The sequence below is a fragment of the Dicentrarchus labrax genome, unplaced genomic scaffold (assembly GCF_905237075.1).
Source record: "Dicentrarchus labrax unplaced genomic scaffold, dlabrax2021, whole genome shotgun sequence".
Taxonomy (NCBI): Eukaryota; Metazoa; Chordata; class Actinopteri; family Moronidae; genus Dicentrarchus; species Dicentrarchus labrax.
The window spans coordinates 8239544-8263445 of NW_026136711.1; the positions used below are offsets into that span (position 1 = coordinate 8239544).

General features: G+C 40.0%; 1 protein-coding gene across 4 annotated transcripts in view; it reads right to left on the reverse strand.

Moving 5' to 3' along the window:
- Positions 1-23902, reverse strand: part of epha8 (eph receptor A8) — a 120538-nt gene that overhangs the window by 3341 nt on the left and 93295 nt on the right. The window contains exons 9-19 of one of the 4 annotated variants that reach the window (XM_051415504.1): positions 23321-23445; positions 18633-18795; positions 16527-16623; positions 12956-13023; positions 12529-12654; positions 11288-11473; positions 9166-9227; positions 7291-7500; positions 2832-2981; positions 2551-2741; positions 1496-1654 (exon numbers count right to left, since the gene is read on the reverse strand). In XM_051415504.1, coding sequence (XP_051271464.1) covers positions 1496-1654; positions 2551-2741; positions 2832-2981; positions 7291-7500; positions 9166-9227; positions 11288-11473; positions 12529-12654; positions 12956-13023; positions 16527-16623; positions 18633-18795; positions 23321-23445 — 1537 coding nt within the window. Of the gene's footprint in view, positions 1-1495; positions 1655-2550; positions 2742-2831; positions 2982-7272; positions 7501-9165; positions 9228-11287; positions 11474-12528; positions 12655-12955; positions 13024-16490; positions 16624-18632; positions 18796-23320; positions 23446-23902 lie in introns of all 4 variants that reach the window. The other 3 variants (XM_051415503.1, XM_051415502.1, XM_051415501.1) reach the window with 3 other exon arrangements.

Consider the following 23902-nt stretch of genomic DNA (forward strand, 5'->3'; position numbering starts at 1 on the left):
ATAATAATAATAATAATAATTAATAATAATAATAATAATATAAGGAAGAAGAAGAAGAAGAAGAAGAAGAAGAAGAAGAAGAAATGTATACTATTATGAATTATTCCAATAATTAAATTACATCATTTATTTTGAATTCTTATGCAAAATGTCTGATTGACTTCATGTTCTTTGTATATTTCTGAAGTTTTTTGATGAAACATTTAAAGAGTCAAAACTGTTGTTTGTTTTTGTTGTGTTATCAGCAGTGATGTCACTTAGATTTGGTTTGATCAGAGCTATGGAATAAAACATAATCCATCTTTATAGCCTTTCAAGTTTATGAAAAGCAGGTACTTATTGGTTATCGTATCATCTGAAAAAATTCCATATCATGCATCCTTAATAATTACTTTCTTTTCTGATCACATTCAGGATAATGTACATTTCCACAGCATCAGTATAATACATAACACTATCTACTTTTTGCCTACTACTAGCCATATCAACTTAAAAGGTGATGACAGGTCAGGTTTTTTCTACTGCACCCCACATGGCCAAAAAAAAATCTGTTATTGCAGCTTCAAACAGCTTACAGTGTAAATATGGACAGGAAATGATGAGAGAGAGAAAGGGGAATGTGCAACATAAGGCCCCAGCTAAAACTGAAAGGCACATTGCAATCACATGGTTTGCATTCTAGCCACCAGACTACTGGTTCTCAACCTCTCTGCTGTCAAGGACCTCCAGATTGATGCATATCAGGCAGCAGATCTGTATTTGATAAGATGTAGTCTCAGAGCCGCCTGTCTGATGAGATTTAGTAATTCCATAACTGTCTGTACTGGGACTCAAAGGACATAACCCTTCTCTGACAGGCCTTTTGATGTGAAATACATAGCTGCAGGAACTGTTGCTCTTCACTGACAGTAGCTTGACACCAATCAAAATATCAGCAAAGTAAAAGCAGTTAGTTAGAGTAACAGATTGGTGAGTAATCCCAACCCTCACACCCCATTTCTTCTTTTTACCCAAGTACAAGGTAGTGTCCAGCACTAATGAATATTTTCTTAATATATTAATTATTTGAGACTCTGCCTGTATTTGGATACCAGATTTTATTTGAGGCACAACTCACAATTTTCTGCAAGAGGATCAAAGTCATTTACTTTCACATTATGGGGGAGCTGTGGTCATGTTGTGTGCGATGATAGCTGTGACGGACGGACTTGAAGGCAGATTGGAATGACCCCTGGCTCAGATATAAAGGTATGTAGGAGGGTTTATTGTGTTTGTGACTGAGCTCAATGGAAGAAGCTCATTCGATGGAGACAGGAGGGGGTGAATAAGGAAGAAAATGAGCGGTGCAAAACTGATTTTATCTATTTTTCTGAGATTTACTTGGAGCAGTTTGATAATGATCCAAGCGTGCAGACAACTCCTCACCCTTCTTCTATTCCTTAAGCTGGCAAAGCCCTACCAGCAGTTATCACTCTCCATTATGGTCAGTACTTACCCTTGGTTCATGCCTATGACGTGTCCCAGAGTGTGGTACCCCCCTGCTGCAAAGTGGTCCTTGTAGCGGCTCATCTTTATGGTGTCCAGCCACTCGTTCACTGAGTTACAGCTACTGAAGTCTGGGATGGCTCTGTCCATCAGTGGAGGACTGTTTAAACTGCGGCCGAGAGAGAGATAGATGGCAACAGATAGGCAGAGATAGAGAGAGGAAGATGAATGGGAAGACGAAAAGATTAGTTGGAGGGAGCCCGAAAACCAGAAAAGAGTCAAAAAGTGAGCAAGAGGCAGTGCCACTGGGGGGAAAAGGCGGGGGGGTGGGCTTTGAAATGCGCTAGTAGCTGAGGCAGAAAATCAATAGCAGTTAAAATGATAGAGAAGAGGTGACTGCTGTGGTTGCAGGATGGCTGCTTTGGGTAGATTAATACAGGGAGAAATCCCTAACACTCCTCCTCCTCTTCTCCCTCTTCCTCTACCTACTACTCCTCTCACCTCACGCACACAGCGCCATGCACCACCGACTCCACAGGACTCTGGGATCTGAACAGAGCAATTTACACGGGTCCAGCTTCAGCCCGGGTGTCCTCTCAAACTGCTCCCAGATCCACCGCGGATCAATGTCAATATCACAGCTAGGCTTTTACTTAACACACAACGCGTCCATCAGAGATGAGCTTATCGGAAAACGAACACGACCGCTCGCTTCATCTGCCAGAGAACTTTGAGGGAAACTTTAGGCTGCAACTTTATCCCACTGTGCTCATGTTTGATAGCAGCTGGATGAGATTGGATTTACTCTGCCTCCCACACCAGGACAGTTACTTAGTAGCCTAACAGTCTGTCACCATATATTGTCCAGGAGATCATCTTCTCAGCCCCTCGCAGACAGTGCCTTGCTTTGATTTGCAGCTTAATCCGCTAATCACATGAACCGATATTTGATTAAATGTTGGCGAACTGTCACGCCAAATTAAATCAAAAAGAGTCCTCGGCATGTGACACAACGCACCCCTGCCGCGTCGCTGTAAATGTGGATGCATTCAGCGGCCCACCCACCTGCAGAGTGTGTCCATGGACTTCAGGTTCTCCGGGTTGCGGATTAGCTTGTCAAGAACGGTGACTATCTGGCAAAAGCGCGGCCTCTCGCTGCGATCCTTCTGCCAGCAGTCCAGCATGAGAGTGTGTAGAGCAGCAGGGCAGCCCATAGGAGCAGGCAGCCTGTAGCCCTCTTCCACAGATTTGATCACCTGCACATGTACAGCAAAATATAGATGAGACTACAGCGTCTGCTATGAAATTACACTGAAGGTCAATTATGGTTAACAAATAGTGCTCACATCTCTGTTGGTGAGGTTCCAGTATGGTCGCTCTCCGTAGGACATCACCTCCCACATGACCACTCCGTAGCTCCACACGTCACTGGAGGAGGAGAACTTCCTGTAGGCGATGGCCTCCGGGGCGGTCCAGCGGATTGGAATTTTCCCGCCCTGGTAGGAACATAAAGACGTTTGACCGGGTTGTGTCAGACTTTCTGAGACAGATTTAGAAGACAGAGATCAATCATGGTCACAGTCTCACTATATTCTCAACAAATCCCATGAAATGACCAAAACCAAGTATTATGTGTGTATTAAAGTCTGATATATCTTCTTCCTCTGTACCCTGTCGCACTGGGTGACATGTTCCTTCATTACCATAAACACAGACACTGGAGTTTATTTTGACTCAATCCAATACACACTGTCCTGCTGCCCCCAAATACTCACTAGAGCACCAATTGTGGATTTATCCACAGCAGAAAATAGTCCCCAACAAATGCACTATTTCTTCCTGTTTGACTGTCACTGACAATAAGTTGCGTTGGTGTTTTTTGTCTTTTCCTGGGATTTGTTAACAATAAGAACGATGTAGAATAATTCTGGCCTTATCCTTTAAATCAAGGTGGGGAACTCCGCAGCCTCAACATTTACTGTACCTGAGAGTTAGACTTGAGAAAGGCAGGGCTCGCTCGTAGTGAGGAACTCACGGAAAATCACATGACTTCAAAGTTAATGTCAGGTGGAGCATTTTTATATCTTTTAGCTCACTATTTTGGTTTCATGGCCTGGTGATACCCCAATCTAAAAATACCCCAGTACAAGTACAGAAGTATTATCAGCAAAATGCTGTTACAATAACAAAAGCAAAAGTACTGCAGTAAGGCTCCAATAATACTGTTATCATGTACATACAGTATGTATTGTGTTAACATAACTGATATCTGACATCACAATAACAAAACAAGTAGATTGAGGACATTGTGAAGTATCATGGGATCATGGGAGTTGTTGTCAACCACAGTTGCTGATGAAAATCTATCTCACATGACACAATTTGTTCATTGGCCACACGTTCGCTGACTTCCTTCCTCACTCTGACGTATCCTGTATTTACCTGGAAATTATAGCAGCTAGAGGGGGTAAAGGGGACACGACGCCACTGGCAGGCACCCAAATAAAACGCACTGTTCCCACTCTTGGAAACATTTGGGATAATGCAAAATTAAGTAACACAAACACAATTTTGTAATTTAATAAAAGATTCTTGATTAAGTAGCTTTTACTAGTGATTTAAGTATAAATTAAACTCCTGATTAAGTACTTTTTAATAGGTATTTTGTTTTCACAGTGCAAATAAAAATGACCAAATTAAGTCAATGTCACTTAAATTTACTAAAGCTACTTCATTTTTTTAAACTTACAAAATCAAGTTGGTTTTACTTTTTCGATGTCATCAATTTCAAGTTAATACATTTTTGAGTTGAATGAACTTATCTGGTTTTACAGTGATATATTTAATGTGTACAGCATTTAAATGTTACAGCTAGTGAAAGTAGCTAATTAGAACTTTATACATCTACTATATAGTACTATCTAAAGTTGGTACAACGTACAGTACTTACCACCACTGAGTAAACGTACATGAAAGCATAAAGCTAAATGACACACTGTGGTTAAATGACTGCACAGAGGCAGTGTGAGCATGTGTTGCAGGCCGAGACGAGAATAGACTTGCAAATGTTAGCAAGTATGTGAACTACTTACATTATTCTTGATATAAAACTGACACTTTAATTAGGTTGACAAATGGATACATCACTTCTTAAACAAACAAAGCACTCCCTGTGGGTTATTTTAAACATTTGAAGGTTACTCTCAAAAAGTAGCCCATTAGACACCTGATGTCCTGCTAAACATTTAACCCAGTGGAATGATCTAACCTTAACTCATGATCTCAGTACTTTTAGGTTCTTCAAAGTGACTTTTCTGTCAGATCCAGCAGAATAGGCAGCTTTATACACAGATTTCCAGGCAGCGACGTGAACCGTATTAATCCTCAGCCATTATCCGCCATTAATTCAAGATGTGCTGTAATGATGCTATAGTGTCTGTAATATCATCATCTACATCATCTGAGTGATGCTGCAGGTAATCACCTTGCTTTCTGTTATCTGATTGCTGTGCTTTAACAGACTGTAACAGACAGATGTGTCGGATGCTGATCCCCATCTGTGTGCTGTGAGCTGATAGCATCAGACTCTGAGCTGCCTTTTTTTTTTGTTAAGACTTAATACGTTTGTTCCCATCAGGCTGCAGGTTTAATATTGGGCCGCTCTCTACTGGAACACTTACAAAGATGATTTTACTTTGCTCTCGCTTCCATGTGCCTTTGATTGTGTTTGTATTGCTTTTGTGCAGTTGTGTTTGTCTTGTCTTGTCTTGCTACTATCTTGGCAAGATTTCAGAAGAGCTGCCTTCTTCTATAAAGGTTATGTAAGAATAACAACTACATTTTTACTTGTCAGTTAAATTAAAAAAATATGAAGACATGCATTTTCCCAAACGTAATCTGAAGGCTGTAACGTCATTCTGGCCAGAGAGAGCTAAACTTTAACGTTTTTAGATTTTATATTTTGGTCCATTTTGTTATCTTTTGGCATGCACTTAACTCACTTCAATTCAATTTTTTTTACATTGCGCCAAATCATAACAGAAGGAATCTCAGAACACTTCTCATATGGAGTGGGTCTAGACCGTACCTACTAACGTAAAATTTGATTTTATTAAATTTTATTGACGTGATCTTAAATGATTGGTGTGGTCTGAGGTTCAAAATATGAAACACTTACTGTTAAAGATGGAACTCTGGTAATTTTATATATATAGTTTACTCATCTTAAGGAGCACTACTCAGTTACATCACGTCTTCAGTGGCCCTGGAGGAGCTTTCTAAAGTCTGAGTAAATGACACTGATGATATCATAATGACCCCACCAGGGTCATCTCGGCCTGAGCTTGAGGAACAGAAAGCCAGGGTTACAAACTTGGGGTGTGGAGTTTGACTGGGATGCACCAGTCAGGTCTATTGGATCAGTATTGGCTCAGATACTGACTCACCGATCGATCACTGATCCACATTAAAACCACTGATGTTACTCCTCAATAAATGCATGTTAATGTGCAGGTCGGTGGTAGGGCTTCAGTGTTAAACCAGAAGTGTAATTTGTGGTGAACACAGTTGACATACTTCTTGTCAGCAGGGCATATTGAATCATAACATCGATAAAGTTAGATTTTACTACAGGTTTAACACAGCTTGATTGAGGAGAGTAGCTAATAAAACAAGGACCAATATTATATATTCATAATGGCAAAATTCTAGTTACAGGAGTACAAAAGCCCACCCTGGATAAGCTCTTTAATGGCAGTTTAGTACAATGGTTCTCAAACTGTGATGTGGGTCCCTGAACTAAAGCTGAATGAATGTGATTTATGTAGGGAAAGTTCCCTGGTTGTCTGTCTATATAAGCAGCTTGTGGTGGGAAAAAAAGAACAAAAAAAGCAAGCCCATCTCTGCCCTTCTGTTATTTTGTTTGCTGTACTGGTGGTATTATGGGAAATGTTGCATCCAGTGTTTTGGAGCTTTCACCCAAACTAGAATCTAAAAGTCAGTATATCTTTTGCTGCTTCAGTTTTTACTACTTTTACCCTCTTTTGCGAGTCTCACATTTTTATAGAAGTGCATTAATAAATCGCTGGAGTGCCCTTTAAAAGTCTGCATACGGCTTCCTCGCTTTATGAAACACGTGATCGTCCTTCTCAAAGTAAACGTGACGCTACAGCTGCAACTTTGACATATGATGTTTTTACTATAAGTGGAGACGTTCATTCACCATCATTCTCTGTGTTAGTGAACATTTTAAATTGTAGTTCAGTCAGACAACTCACGTTTGAAATGTTTATTACAGCAGTATAGCATATTTAGATTTTGGCGTCTAGGCTCTGACCTCATCACTCCCCGCAGATATGTTTATATAGAAATATTGGGGAGTGATGCACAAATACCTCAACCCCTAGTCGGAGCCTACAGGTGGATGCTGGGGTGGTGGTGGGGCTTACAGCGCAGCAGGTAGCAATAGCTTACAGCGATGTGATGCAAGGCAACAGCGGCATTGACAGAGCAGAGGGAGAGCTGGGAAATTGTGCAGTTTAAATAGACTGCCAGATTGGAAGGGTACATTTGGTTAGTGATTATGGAATAAGCGCAGCTCGAGTTGACTGGCTAGCTCGCAGGCTTCTCTCCATTTGTTTTTCTTAGTCCATTAACACTTGATTGCTGCTCCCTGACACTGACCATTTCTTTTAACAAATTACATGCGTGTGTCTGAATGTGTGTGTGTGTGTGTGTGTGTGTGTGTGTGTGTGTGTGTGTGTGTGTGTTTACTGCATTAATGCTTGCCTCAATGTGAAAACTCACACTGGTGGTGTATGCAGCGTCGGGGTCATCCTCCAGTACTCGGGACAGGCCGAAGTCAGACACCTTACACACCAGGTTGCTGTTGACCAGGATGTTGCGGGCAGCCAGGTCTCTGTGGATGTAGCCCAGGTCAGACAGGTAGGTCATGCCAGCCGCGATGCCGCGCAGCAAGCCGACCAGCTGGATGATGGTGAACTGGCCATCGTGTCTCTATGGGAAGAGCAGAAAAGAAAAGGGAAAAGAAAGATCAGGAAGGAGGAGGCGGAGAGAGAGAGTTTTAAGGGCAGATCGAAAAACGTGATGGTATAGCAGCAGAAAAGATGAGGAGAGTGATAAAACATGAGATTTTAATCAAGATAGAGAAGAGAGTAAAGATAAGAGAATAAAACATGACAGGGATTTGCTTTTAAGTAATAATCTGCAGTATTTTCATATAAGCAAATACTGGAGCTGTTTGACATTGTCGATGTAATACGATGTTAAATCAACTTATATCTTGTTAAAGAAAACTTTCAGATTTGCTGCTCTGAACCACTGCTGCCTTTCTCCCGGCAACAATACTCTGACACACAGCAAGTGATGTCGCTCTACTGTGGAAACCACGCAAGTTACATTTCATACATTTTCACGAGAGAATTCCGTCCTTTTTGGTGTATCAAGAAAAAACGAACCCAAAACCTTTTGTACATTTTTGGCAGTTGTAGCTTAACAGAGGAGGAAAAGATTACCACTTACTCATTGACAAACTCAAAAAGCACTTCAGCTTATACATAGGATATTTAAAACCCTGATATAGGAACAAAGAACTATTTGCTATGTAAAGTGGGCGGCTGTGGCTCAGAGGCAGAGCGGGTCGTTCCTTAGTTGGAAGGTTGTTGGTTCGATCCCCGGCTCCTGGTGCCACATGTCGAAGTATCCTTGAGCAAGATACTGAACCCTGAGTTGCTGTGAATGTGTATGAATGCATTAGTTTCTGTTTGATGGACTTTGCTGTGTGTGTGAAAGGGTGAATGTGGCACGTAGTGTAAAAGGGCTTTGAGTGGTCGGAAGACTAGAAAGGTGCTATACAAGAACAGGTCCATTTACCATTTAAAGATAAAATGGAGTTATTGTGTCTTGAGGAGAGAATGATGTCACACTCCCTCTGCCTGTGTTGCTATCGCATTCTCTCTGTGGGTTGTTAACATAGCCAGTCTGGCCGTGGGTGCATGTTAGTGCTGAGTCACTCCATTTCTGACTATGCAGAGCAACTGAAACTGCTGTTTTTCTCATCTTTGTTTGTGAATTAAGGATTTATTTTAACCAAACCAGAGTCGGTGATTGTTTGTAGACAGTAGAAAGACTAACAAAGTTTTGTTTCTGTCCACTTTGAATGATGTTATGATATGTGAGGTAAAATGATTGTTTTTGTCTATGGAGTGTTGTGGCAAACAAATGCAATATTACAGCTGTTTGTTTTTAAACAAAAGGTCACTCTGCAGGGATCCTTTCCATAATGTTGTCAGACACTTAGAATAACAATCTGAGCCTGTCAGTGGCAACAACACGCACTTTTAGTGGACATTCTTTGACCGGTGCATTAGCTAACATTATTTGGCAGCCAGAGCAGCCCATTTCACAGCTATTTTCTCATCTAACTCAGAATTGAGGGTTTATTTTGACCAAACCAATGTTGGTAAATGTTGGAAAGACTAACAAAGGTCGGTCGAAGTGCCCATTGTTGGTCTGAGATGCTGGAGCACTAGTGCAACACCTAGTGGCAAGTGAATTTCATTTATACAACCATTAACACTACAGAAACAATTAAACAAAATGAAAAGCAAACAGGGACCTTTACTGCTTAAATTCCCTTCCAGCAAAAGCTTTGATACTGACCCTGAGGAAGGAGTCCAGAGAGCCGTTCTCCATGTACTCCGTAATGATCATCACTGGTTTGCCTGAGGAAACAAACAGGAACCTTCAGAAGTCTTTCCATGCTGAAGTGCATATCTACAGGATGTACACGATGTGTACTCATGTACACGCATGTTCAACACTGGTTAAGTGCCTTGATTGGACTGTTTTAGCAGATTTTTCCCTTGACTTAAAGGGCTAGTTCACCCAAACCACAAAAACATACAATATTTTTTTAACAGTACAGAAGAACTGATAAACTGTACAATGAACACAATAGTGTTATAGTTCTAGGAGATTATTTCCTGTGAATATTACAGAGATGAGCTTTCCAGATATTTTTAGGATCTTTTATAAGAGTTCTGTCTTTTTTTTAACAATCATACAATAGGCTTCTTTTTTTGACAAATGCAGTGTATTCTTCTCCCTGACACTTTGCCATTGTTCTTTTAGCTCTAATGCTTTTCTAATGCAGGACGAGGCTGTTTATCAGAGTGAAGGCTCTGTGAATATAGCTTGTGTTCAGGTCTTCAAAGTTTAGATCTTAAATAATAATATCAACTTTAAAAATGTTTGTTTTCTTCACAGAAATGAATGTAATGCTGAGATATAGGCCTACTACTGTGTATATAGTTTTGTTTTCTTACACCCCTTAAAACTATAGTAGGAAGTTATTATGAAAATAACTTTTTGTCATATTTGCTGAAACTTTCACTACATCCTGACAGTAGAACATCAGACAGATAACCTGTGAAAAAATGGCAACAATATACCTGGCCTGAACAAAAACAACCAATCAGAGCTGAGAAAGATAGAAAGACACTTTGGGCTGGTGGCTTCAAGAGAGGTGATTGTTGAGTCTCATTCCAAGCATCAATATTAGACAACCTGGAAATGTGACACTTTCTTGGCTCTGATTGGTTGTCAGGTCATAGTGCAAGTCAGGATATAGTGAAAGTTTCAGCAAATATGACAAAAAGGGTTAGGGTTTAAAAATAACCCACTGCAGCTTTAAAATCAAGAAGGGCTTGTGACCCTTCATTAAGCTTTTGGGGGTCCCGACCCCTAGGTTGGGAGCCACTGATTCATACTACATGCTAAATAATAAAGCAGGGTCTGAGTATGTAGTGTGTGCACTAGAAAAGTGACAAAATTGGATATACTCAAAATGTCAGTAGAAGGTCATACTAAAAAACACTTTTTAATTTTTTAATGTGCTGTTGGTGTAGACTATTGTCCCACAATGCAATGCACAACAGATTAAAAACAAAACAAAAAACAAACATCTTCAGAAAGTCTGTTTTCTATCTCTTTGTTTAACGGACGGTGGCATTCTATGTTTACACATATAATTTCTTCTTAGGATCAAACAGTGAATATGTTGATATTTTGTATAAAACTCTGTCAGTAGAATAAAACCACTGTAGTAGAAAAATTATTACATAATTATGGAAATGGGACACAGCATGAGACAATGCAATTCGAGGTACTTCCATTAAGCAATGGCAGTAGTACTGTGGTATAAAATCATTCTCAATGCCCCACAAAAAGATGCTCGGAGTAAGTTATCTAAATGATAAATGATGATGATAAATTGTGCCAACTGACTCTTTAAAGTGTTCTGGAAACAATCTTTAATGGTTAGGAGGTGGTGTAATGTAATTGTTACCAGTATTACCACCCTAGTACAGACTCTTTTACACTCCCAGTAAAAAAGTCCAATGTGATTTGAGTTACCCCAGAAATGTTATGCCATTTTCATAATCTTATCCTGTCTCCTCATGAGCTTAGAGGTACTTGAGTCCACCTCAGAATAATTATGGGCTCACTTCAGCTAAAAACTGACTGAATATCCTAAATTATAAGTCAAAAGAAGTACCCTCAAGTTTTAAAATTTGTGACACCTTTACACACATCTATAGCCTATGTGGCATTACACATTCAGTAGATGAGGCTTTATACATGTATGTAGCCTAAAAACATTTTTACTGTAAATTATGCACATGCTCATTAACATTCCAGATTTTCAGTTATAACTGTTATTTTGTGGTCAATAATCCTGAAAACGGCTTTACAGTAATATATAGCTTTAGCGGTAGCGTACTCTGGGTTACCACTCCCTCCAGGCGGATGACGTTCGGGTGGTCGAATTGGGCCATGATGGACGCCTCGGCCAGGAAGTCCCTCTTCTGCTTCTCTGTGTATCCTGCCTTCAGCGTCTTAAGGGCCACTGGGATGTCTCTCTTCCCTGGGAGTCTCATACGTCCATAACACACCTCCCCAAACTCCCCTAAACACAGACACGAAAAGTGATTCAGCACGGAATACATTTAACCATCAGTTTTATTCCACCATATTCAACATTACTGTGCTCAGCTGCACCCTCCACCCCTCTTAAGCCATGGTTATAAATAAAAACTACAGCTGAATAGGGTAGACATTTTAACTAACAGATACCTCCATGAAACGTATTAGTTTTCTGAAATTTTTTACCATGTTTTTAGGAAACAAAATGTAATATAAATCAGGTTTTAAATGATATATGAATAAACTAGGAATAAAAATATAAGCTTTGAAGTAGTGTGTATTGTAAAATTCCATATATTTTGCAAGACACTACAGGTGTTTAGGGTAAAAGTTAAAACATTTTATATTTAAATATGCAAGTGAGGCATTATCTGATGATAACTTGTGGTGAATTTAGGAGGAAAATATACGTACGTAAAGAGACAAAGTGAAGTAAACACTTAAATGTGTATTTTGGGCGTTTTCTTTCCACTAGTCTGAAAGACGAGATGTTATGGAAGCAAAAAAAGCCCCAAATCTCAAAATTGACCAGTGCCTGAGAAAACATGATTTTGCCTGTAGTGTCTGGCCTTAATTTGCGAGGTTAGATAAGAGAAACGAATCCACTTACAGGCTGTCTGTCTATGTATATGTGTGCAGCACTGGAAGTAAGCTCCATTAGCCTCTTTCTCATTACCTCTTATCATGTGTGATTGCTGTTATTTGTCTTCCTCACCTTTATACTTCATATTTCTCTGTATGTGTGTGGGAGTCATATCTAGCACGGCGTATTGTAGAGCTGACACAGTGTTAGTATTCCCGGCCTGTCTGAGGAGCTTTGATTGACAGTCCCACGCAACGCTCTGATTCCGCTCTGCCATCCTCCTCTCTGCTGCACACCACAGCCTTTACACTGGCCAATGATTTTAAGTTAGCTCAGCCAATGATTTTCACTCTGTGTGTGTATGCGTGTGTGTGTGTGTGTGTGTGTGTGTGTGTGTGTGTGTGTGTGTGTGTGTGTGTGTGAGAGAGAGTCGGCACACAGGTTCATGGTTTTACCTGAACCAATGATTTTCTCTATTTTGATCCTGGAAGCTTCAATTTCTCGGGCAAACTCGTGGACCGCCTGGCAGGGGTCCTCGTATGTGTGTGGGTCGATATAGAACCTCGCGTCGGGGAATGACACTAAGATAAACAACATTAGCATTTGGTCACATATCGGGAGAATGAGAGCAACATCACATCTGAGCCCCTGTCACCGGTGTGTACAGGGAGGAACTTGATGAAAGGGAAGAAATGATGCAGACAGAGAGAGGGAGAGAATAAACAGCATGCAGGGAAGGAGGCCTGCGTGCTCCTGTAATCACTCGGAGCGAGATGAAAATGTTTCGCTCTAAGGATGAACTTTATCACGGAGGGATGAAAATACGACCTCTTCTCCATCTAATCTATTATTGGCAATAATTAAGGAATGGACCAAACGTACCGTGGCCGTTCTGGTAATGCATCTTCTCCTCATCAGAGTCCTGGAAGGCTTTGCTGTAGCCACAGTGTCTATACAAACCCACACACACACACACACACACACACACACACACAAAGGACAAAACACACACACACACACACACACACACACACACACACACACCAAACACACACACAGGCGCACACATAAACATACGGCGGGATGAATACAGGACAATAGTGACAGCAACATTTGCACTATCAAACTCTAACCACAGTTTATAATTGATAAATCAATAATTGTTCATTATGAATTATTGACTTCAGCAGAGCTATTCATCATTTAGTTATTTACCAGGAACAACCATTAAACCTGTTCACCCTGTTAATTAGGTTTTCTACAGGAAACAAGGTAGAGGGGGTCAGTTCAACCACGTCACAAAAAATTACATTTGTATTTGTTTGTTTGTTTGATTTGGGAGGGTAATTTGGATGAACCAACTCTTTAAATTATTTTGATCATGAGGTTCCCTTTATAATAATAATAATAATAATAATAATAATAATGTTGTCAAGTTTTGTTAAAATGATTAACATCAGTATTCATGTTAAGGGGGCACAATAAACACATCTCAGGAGGGCATTTAGGAGAATCGGGGCAAAGGGATTTAACGCCTCGTTCACACATGCAGATTAAAAAAAAAAAAGAATGTTATGTCTCTTTTCCCTAATGAGCCTGTAGCTTTCAGGCGTCTTTAGCACTGGGCAGGCGATACACATAATAAGCTCCAATTGGGCAGTTTCTTCCTGAGGTAGTTCATTTGTTGTTGTGTTTAACTTGCTTCCAGAAAAGCTTTTACAGTATGTTGAAAATGTATGAACAGTGCCAGACGAGCTACCATGAGTGATCTGCACTGTCATCCTGCAAACGTTCCCTGTACTAGCTTTGTTTGGTATCAGCAGTGTTGGGGAAACTGTAGCTAGTGAAGCTAAGCTACACTTCAGGGGAAGTATTATACAAACAGCTTTATGTTGAAAGTTCCAAGCTACACTACAAGCTGCTATAAATTTAGCTTAACACACTGAAGCTGAAGAGAAATGTAGCAAACGTAGCTACAGTAATGTGCCAAAAGTAACTTTAAAGGTGCTGTAGGTAAGCTATTTATATTTTCCTGAAAACAGGCCTGAACAAAAACAACCAATCAGATTCAAGATAGAGATAATTAATTGTTAAGTCTCATTCCCATGGTGTCAAATACACAACAGTGGCCTATCCCCACGCCTCGGAAATCCAAAGCGTCTTTCTATCTTTCTTGGCTCTGATTGGTTGTTTTTGTCCAGGCCCGGTGGATTCTTGCAAATGCCAATAAAACAGTAGAAGAAGCCACAGGAACCAGATTTTTTTTTCGTAGATTATCTGTCTGTGTACTACTGTCAGGATATAGTGAAAGTTTCAGCAAATATGACTAAACGTTATGTTTATAAAAGTTACCTACTGCAGCTTTAACTACATCAAAGCTGATTCTTTTTATTACAACCAACTTCATTCCAAGCCAATGCTATCTTGGTGATAAAAAAAATTCAAACAGACAATGAACCTTAATATCCTCCACCTGACTTGCAACAGTGTATGGTGTTCTACACTGTAGCATAATTAACAGAATACTCAGCAAGTAGTAGTAGTTATGGTTATAGTCCTCTAACTTTTTTTTGTTGTTTTAGCAATTCTTTTTAATCTCATTTAGTCTTTTCAGTTATTGTAAGCTATATAATTCAGCCATTAATCTATCTGTCTCTATGTCTATATATCTATATGTCCTTCTAATTTTGACTATATTTTGGTGACGCTACCACCACGCTAGTGAGAAATCTAATTAAATTGTTATTGTCATACTATACTTGTAGTGCTGCTACTGCCTAACACAATATATATTTTTGTTTTTCTTAAAACATTAAGTTTAAAGTTCCTTTATATTGGGAAGCAGCTCTGTGTTTGAGTTTCCTGTTGAAATCAGAACAAGTGCTATTGGCTGCAGATTTGACCCAAATTTGGGGTCGGCGACAGCACACACATTGAGGTTCAGTTCACATTGTGTGCATCCTGTCACACTCCGGTGTTTGAGTCTGTATGTGTGAACACTGGGTTAGGTTTATTTAGACTCTCTGGGTGTCACACTGTGTGACCAGTGCTATTGCCTTTCATCTCCTTACAAATATTTAAATCATTAAATGTCAATTTCAGCCTCATGTTAAAAAGGCACATTTTCTTCCTGTCTGTATAGTTACTTTAAAACCTGGCAAGGCTGGTGAGACCGTCCTTATGAACACTGTCCTTTCTACTTCATTTATCAGCTCATTCCAGCTAGCAGAGATTAAAGTGCACGCTATCAACAAAGTAAGACCAAGTGCTGCAGGTGACAGGAGTGTTGCTAAACACAAATTTACCAAGTTTTGGCAAATAGTCTCATAAAGTCATGAGATATAAAGACATACATACGTCTCCATGTTAGCTAGCCACAACTGTATCTTACCCAGAAAGATTAAAATATCATTTAGTCAGCATAGCAGAATCATTTAAAGTGATCAAGCATGAATTCATCTGCAGTGCTGTAAGGTGCTTTTTCATTATGATTCAGGGTTTCTTCCTGAGTAAACAGTAAAGCTGCCCCTGGTGGTTTCTGTCATCAGGAGTTGTTGACATTTCCTCATCAGTTTAATAGTGAGTTGGCCAGTGGCCCATCTCCCTCATTGTTAGTGTATTCCTTAGCATTTTAAGTAAATTAAGTAATTTCCCCACAGGGATTATTAAAGTGTTTCTGATTCTGATTTTAAATACTAAACTCTGCCATCAGAGAAGACTTTCTGTGTTGAACCTCCATCTTAGTAACATTGAGTAAACTGGACTTTGCAGTCATGACAACATGATTTTGCCTGGATAACATCTTTAAATCCTCCATTGATTTTTTTTAAATCCTCAAACAGAATGGAAATGGAAAACTTAATATGCATTGAAGTATGAATTAATTAAGTGCAATGAAATTAATTATTCGTGCACTACTACAGAAATGTAAGTTGAAGACATCAAAGAGAGGCACGGGGGCTGATGGGATAAGTGGGAACATTTGGCTTGCAAGCTACTGGACATGAATCAACATAATTAAATGCACTATGAGGTTGAAATTACGCGTTAGGATATTAGCTAAATAAGACAGTGAGGAGACAGGGAGGGTTGAGGAGATCAGAGAAGCTAAAGCATTAGCTTTCAAAACTCTACTCATCGTCCTTATTACAGATAGAAAAGCATGCAGATTATTTGTGCGCTCCGACATTTTGAACATTTCAACATGACAAGGTGGACTAAAGGTATTTTAGCTTCTCAAACACAGGCTTGAATGAGATCCCTTCAGGGGAGCTTCACTCAGATTTCAACCTTACTTGCAGCCAGTACATGTGGGGAAAAAGCAGGGAGAAATACAGTGCACACTGGGTTTTGATCACAAGCAACATTACACAAAGAGAGGCACGGTTAGAGTAGTGTAAGAAAGTGTTCCACACACAGCAGCGATGGGTAGTGTGGTAAAGTGTAGCCTTGCCGTTTCCTGCAGATGATGATGGCCAGGAAGGTGACCAAGCCAGACACCAGGGCCATGCAGATCCAAATGATGGTCATGGTGTTGTAGCGCAGAGGAGCTGAAAACACACAGAAGCAACGTGTTAGCTGAGGAAAAGGTGGCACCAACGGTCGGGAGTTTGCAGCTCACACTAACACACACACAAGCAAACACAGAAGGCAGGTATAGTGTTCTTGGCCAAACAAGATAAACAAGAATTTGGAGCTTCATTAAAGAGCTCAGCGTTTTCTAATTAGCTCCTGTTTGCATTCTGAGAGTTTATTCATGGCTTTATGGGTAGGAAATATTCAGCTAATGTTGTCAGCTATTTTGAAAGACTGAATTTTGTCCCAGACTTATAAGTGGTTAAGCCTCTACCGATAAGTATACTATTATGAAAAACCTACATGGACGTGAGAGATATACTGCATGACAAAAACATTACCATGCTTTTGCTATCAAGCTGCAAAAAGTTAGTCTGTTTTAGGCTCAATGTTATACACACATCAAAACTGCTAATACAGTAACTGCACATAACAAAGGAACTATGGATAATGTAATTGTAAAATGACATAAAAACTGAGTATGTAATAACCTGCCTCTAATTCAATAAGACTGTTTAGCTTGATTGTTAGTGTATTATACCTGTGGCAGTTTATTTAAATGAAAAATGCAGTAACTTAACATACATTATAATAAGTGTGTCATGGATAAATTTAAGCATTCCAACCAGCTCTGCAGACACCTGGGTTCAGTTCCTAGAAGTAGGACATCCAGCTTGGCTAGGCATTGTAAGCAACACAACTGGCACCACTGGTGAGTGGGAAGCCAGTGGGGGATGATTCACTTACTACATGCAAAATTGCTCGCTTCACTTTCCCCTTCCAATGGCGAAGGAGAAACTACGGTGGTTTCGACAACTGTGTTGGAATGACAGCTTTGTATTTTCCCACTGAATACACTGTAAAGACCTAAAAGCCACTGAAAGTAGCCTGATTCCAGACCTGTGACTTGTCACACACATCTGCTTTTAGTGATTTATATACTTTAGGTTTGTGTTGTAGCCAGATAAATATCTGACCTAATCAGAGGTTTGTACCTAGTAGAATTAAAGCTTTAAGCTTTAAGAATGAGGTAATTTTTCTGTGGTTAGGTTAGAATCCATTACAAAAAATGTGCCAAATTTCAGGGGAATTCATTTTAAGGTTGTTGAGATATTTCTAGACCAAAGTTTCTGAGACTGCCATCCTTGAGCCCCACTGCTAGTATTGCTAACAAAAACTATTTTCATGATTTGATTATCAGGGTACACAAATGCTGAGAAATGACCTTAATGTTTGTAGTTGGGAAACGGACATGACAAAAAAAGGCTCCTCAGCCTGTTTTTCATAAAGTTTAGGACGTATTGATTACTCAGCATGTAGGCTAGTGGGATGTGTACAGCCCTCTTGTTTTCAGAGTCTGGAAATGAATCAGTATCAAGAGGAGGAGAGTCGGGGTCCAGTGAGCAGCAGAATGAAGGGAGACTATTAGTCAATGAAACAGCACTGGGACTCCAACCAGGCGGGAGGCTTGGCTTTGCAGACCTAGAGTCTGCTCTGCACGTTATCTGCCCAAACGCCTATTAGGAAAGAAAAATGTTCTAATAAAAGGTTGTTTTTTTTGTGATTCCTAACTTTTAGAGTTGTACTTGTCTCAGGTGGACAGACTCATGAAGACTTGTACCCCACCCAGTGCTGTGTACAGCTGTTTGAAGCCGGGATAGGCTGCAGTTTTGCTGACAGGGGTGACCCTCTAACAAAGCGCAGATCAATGGAACAGAGGGATGGACTGAGGCGGTTATCGGCCTCACTGACACCAAAGCCTCTTTAGCTCTGGACCATGCAGTCTGGCCTGTCTTTGAGAAGCTTTCTCTGCCAAATCTTTTTACACAACAAACTGTTTTATTTACTGGACTTTTTCCACTGTGTTAAACAACATACAACTAGCTAAGGGTTTCCTGTGGCTCAGGGCAGACAGGAGGTTTTAAGCAGCAATTCAGTGATACAGCATGCCCTCTTTCTGTTTCTTAGACCCTCACACACACACCTGCTTTCCCAGTCTGGATTTCCACGTTCTGGCTGAAGCGTCCGCAGCCTGCTGACGTTCTGGCTCGGACCTGAAAGATGTACTTGGTGCCCGGCTTTAGCCCTGACACTCGGGCACTGGTATTTTTAGACTTCAGAGTGGAGTAACTGTGCTCTTCATTGTCCTGCAAGAGAAAAGGCCATGTTTAAAGATTAGATCTGAGAAAATTGCCATGCTGGTGAGCTTATGCACTCTGTATGAAAACAGAAGCTCTGCTGCTCCATATGAACACGTTATAGTAGATGATTTACAATAAATTGCTCGACTTATAGAGTTAACACCTCAAAATATTAACTCAATACATCAGATACAGCCAGGTTTATTGTTGGTTACACTTGGCCACTTGGAGGCAGCGGGAATTTGTGAATACAACGTTGTCATGGCAGCTGCCCATTGTTTCGAAACCCCAATAGTCCAAAAAAAATGTCCCATTGGACCCAACAAAACCTTTTCCCAAAATACACATTCTCCCTGGAGTTTTGGATGTGTAGGAAAGGACGAAGTCAGGTGACCTTCATCATCATGGTAGCAATAATAGACACATGGTTAACATTGTGGAACGGTCATAGTTTGGTTAGGTTTAGGCACCAAAACTACTTAAGGAAATGATCATGGTTTAGGTAAAATAAGTAACGTTAAATTGTGTACGTAAGTTGGTGATACCGGAGTGTGCATTTATGGCTGCTGGACAAATGGGCTTTCAGTCCGTTGGGACATTTGTTGTTCTATGAGGTTTCAGAAAAATGGGCCGTTGGAGCAATGGCATAGCACCGTTGACATGTCATCACCTTTTGGAGAAAGTGTTAGCAAACAGACAAATTTACCTACACACCTAGGATTAGCATTAGCATTCATTTGGAGTTGTGTTTCTGAAGTCCAATATTCATTCTAGTTTTGCTATTTTTAGACTCTACTGGAGGGAAATAGCTGCTAAATGCCCCACTATGTTCATCGCTGTCTGTCTGCTGTTGGGTGCTGAGCAGGCAGTGTACAGTGGGTTTTTAGAGGTTTTTCATTGAACACGACGTTACGAGAGCAGTGAGAGTGAACCAGAACAGTAAAGTTGTGGCTGGACAGTTAAACAATGAGCTCAAACGCACTATAAGGCTCTTTAAAGTGAAGGGGGGCTGCAGATTCAGCTGATAATTCTCTGCATTCATCACTGCCAGTGAACCCATTCACATTGTCACATTGTTTTGTTATTTGATACACTGTCATTTTAGAATTATAGCTGCTTTAATGTGAGAAACCATGTGTGAATGCACCGTCGTGTTTAGTGTTGGATAGGAAGATTTGATTTGAAATTTGTCAACTGTGTGAGATTTTGTTGTTAATACCTCTGGCTGTATTACCATAGAACATTGTGGGTAATGCTGCAGACCAATGAGCAGGACTGCATTATGTCAGTATTGGATTTTTATGTGATTATTACATCATGAGATGAAGGAACTTGATCCATCAGCAGGGGTTAAATAGGGCCAGAGCCTGCCGGAGCTGAGCCCTTGCTCCTCAGTAATATCCAGGGCTGCCAACTCTGACACTCTTGGCACCCGCTTTCAGGCTTTGTCTCACACTCTTACGCCACCCAAATAAATGTCACGCCAAATAAGAGCAAGCCACTACTTGATACAAAAATATAGTTTTAATGTGATTAAAGCAGATTTTAACTTCGATCAATAGTCTTACCACCACCATCGTTCACATAACCGAATGTGATCTGGAGTTTTGCAGGAACATTAATACTGATGTTGTGTTTGGTGGGGCACTTGCCCACAATTAATTATCGAACTTAGGCTCTTTTCCTTTCAGTGCAGTCATCACACAGCAGCAAGATTGATACGTGCGCCTCCAAATTAAGAGGGGTGCTGTGCACATTTTACACAAGTGGCACAGCTTTGTTAAATGTATTATTTATTTAAATCTCCTGATACAGCGTCAGGATCAGGAGCTGTTACACACAGATGTTTAATAGTGAAATTGTGGAGAATAAAGCAGCAGTTCTCTGGATGAGTCCATTATGTTTACAGTCCTTTACTAAATTCATGGCAAACCAATATTTTGTCATCATGCAATAACAAGAGGTGCGCTGCACTTTTGTGCATTTGTTGCAGAATTTAATGAGAAACTTGGTCAGGATCTTAGTTGCTCATTGTCTGTGGCAGGGAGGCAACTACAGTGATCAAACCTCTTTCCAGAGGTTTTAGTTCACATTTACGGCAGTTAACGATTACATAAAAAATTGACATTTTTAATATAAAATGTGTAAAGAAATAGATAAAACATAAATATAAATATAAAACTTACATTTACGTTTAAATTTTTTATTGAATGTATTATAGTATAATTGTTTTAGGAATTATTCATGACTAATATTTATAAAAAGGAACATTAAAAAAAGTTCCCCAAAGTATGCCTACAGGTAGGCTACATGTACCCCCATTTGAGAAACACCAGTCTGGAGAATCTATGTTTTTTTTTTTTTTGTCATGTAAGCATGTGAATACAGTGAGTTGTCTTTTATTACTTGTCAATATTATGCAATACTACTGCAGTAGTAGCATTGCTTCGCACATGAAGATTTACATAAACTAAACAACCTGATTGTTCAAATAAATAACAACAAAGACAAAACAATCCCATTTTATCGTATACTGTAAATGAGATGTTTTTGGTTAGTTGTACACAGACACATCTATTTTATGCATGGACGGGAGTTTCATTGTTTATTAATAATTAATGAATTAAAAAAAATATGTAATATTGAATACACAGTGTGTTCAATAATACATCAGTTAATATTTGCGCTTTGTCAGGTTTAAATAATAATTTAAAGTTATTTTATTATAAACTATTTCTCACCACAGTTTATAGTCCACTTCGAGTCATTTAATGTGCTATGGCCCATTAGCTCAATACAAAGCAAATATGGACAGTATGTCTTTAAAATGGTATTCCATGTTTGTATTTTGGTTTAAATAAACCGCAGCATTTGGCTACAATGTGATTAAGACAATCTAACATTTAGCTTTAGAGCAGCTGCAAATGATCAACTGGGGAAACATTCATACTTCGCTGTCACATTTGACCAAAATTTAAAATGTCGGTGTTCCAACAGCAACAGAGAGTATTTTCAACGTGCTTGTACTCTTTAAGTGCATGAATAGTCCAAATTCACTGCCACTAACAACAGTGCTATCAGTTGAATGCTTATGGTGCAACGACCATTTTTAACACCCACAATGCAGCGCCATTGTTTTAGGAGATTTTTTGAAATTATATCAGCATCTTGAAACACAGAGAGAAAGGGCATATCAAGGCAGATCTTAAAATTATCATAAATGAATACAACCTTGTCTGCCAGTCAAATGTAATTGGCGGATAATTAGCTCAGACATCTTTTGATCTGCTTCTATCAACCAGAATAATGAGAGGTACTTTGACGAGTGTTTGTCTTATTTTTATGTTTCCTTTCAGATAATAGCTTCATTCATGATGCATCATTTGTTCAGATGTAAATTACGGCTGTCTGCCATGCAAAGTTTTTTCTTTTTATGTACACAGTCATCAGAAAGGGGATGCTTTTCTTGTTTTGAAGAAACGTGTTCTTTTTTTTGGAAGTCTGGATTAACGATAAAGTTCATCGTTATCATCATCATCACCTTGTTTCCATCTGCCTGCCGCAGCATCTTTGCAAGCTGAATTCAGAGATACTTTATAAGTACGGAGGTAAAATAAGTTCAACCATAATAAGAGGTGCGAGGTGCATACAAACAGCAGAATAAGTGAATCATTCATGTGTCCTTAGAAAGGATAAGAGCCTAATTATGAAGAAGTGCTAGGTGCAGAAATAAGAGCCTTTTTTTGTCTTCATTATCATCCTCAGCTAGTGTGCTGCTGCAGCGGCCGCCACCCTCGCTGTGACTCATTGTTGTTTAGTACAGTAGTATAGAAACCTTGAGAAAGCACATTGCTGACTTGTCCACTTGAAATCCCCCACAGGCGTCTCGCCCCCCTGAGCGAGGCCAGATTAAGACACCAGCGCAAGAGACGAGCTAATCCTTCAGCACTCCCCACACCATCCTGCTTGTTTGGCTATGAGACTGTCTGTTCCCAGGCTGCTCCCTCTGCAATTAGCTGATTTCTATCATCTCACACACACACACACACACACACACACACACACATCTACTCACCCAAACACACACAGACGTGCACATTCACGCACTCGCAGCAATTAGCTCGTCGTGAGGCTTATGCGCCTGCCAGCCGCTTGCTGTCACTGTCACTTTTGCAAAGTTGGAATCCACACCGTCTCATCCTCCTTCTTGCTCTCCCTCTCTCGACCCCCATTTCCTTTCAATTAGCTGAGCTGCCAGCAGGATCTTTTTCTTGGATTAAGTTATCCAGAGTCTATCCAGCCGCCACTCCTCCGAATTCGCAATATCTTGGCTCAGCTTAGTTGCAGCCCTTTGAAGACAATGAGCTTATGTTCTCCAGGTAGAGCGGAGACTTTTCTTCCTCTCGTAAGTGCCTCAATAGTTTCATGTTAGATGTTTTTTGGAAAATAAACAGAATATGTTGACACAACCCTAAAACAAACTGCAGTGTTTGTATTTGTTTGCTTTTTAAGTGGGCAGTTAGTTGAGTACCTTCTCATAGTATTTGATGTCATACTCCAGGATTACTCCGTTGGGCTGGTTGGGTTCATGCCACAGCAGAGTCACGCTGTTCTGGCTGGTGTTCTCCTGGCGGATCGCTAACACTTCAGAGGGGGCTGCACAAGAAACGGGAGAGATTACTGCTTTGTCAGTTCAAGATTTGGTTCTTCAATGACTACAAAATAAGGTCACAAGATTACCCTGCAGTAAACTCCTGTTTGACTCCTGCATTTACTGAAGCTCTCACAGCGAGAATGATGAAATGATTTATTGTATACAAATTCGTCAAAACTAAATGACTACTCATGCAGTTTTTCTGATCTCAAGCCTCAATTGGCAGCACAACATTGTTTGTCAGTGCCTTCCAAAACTGTTAACGCATGATCGGCCTCCACTGTGGTTGATATTTGGTTAAGGTGAGGCATGAAAACCTGGTTAAGGTAAGGGAAAGGTTGTGGTTATGGTCAAAACCAACCAGTGTTGAGAGAGAAAACAGTCATCATTTACTGGGCCACAAGAGGTCCTTGTCAGGTAAACATTTGATGGATTTGAACAAATGGTCAAAATATCATT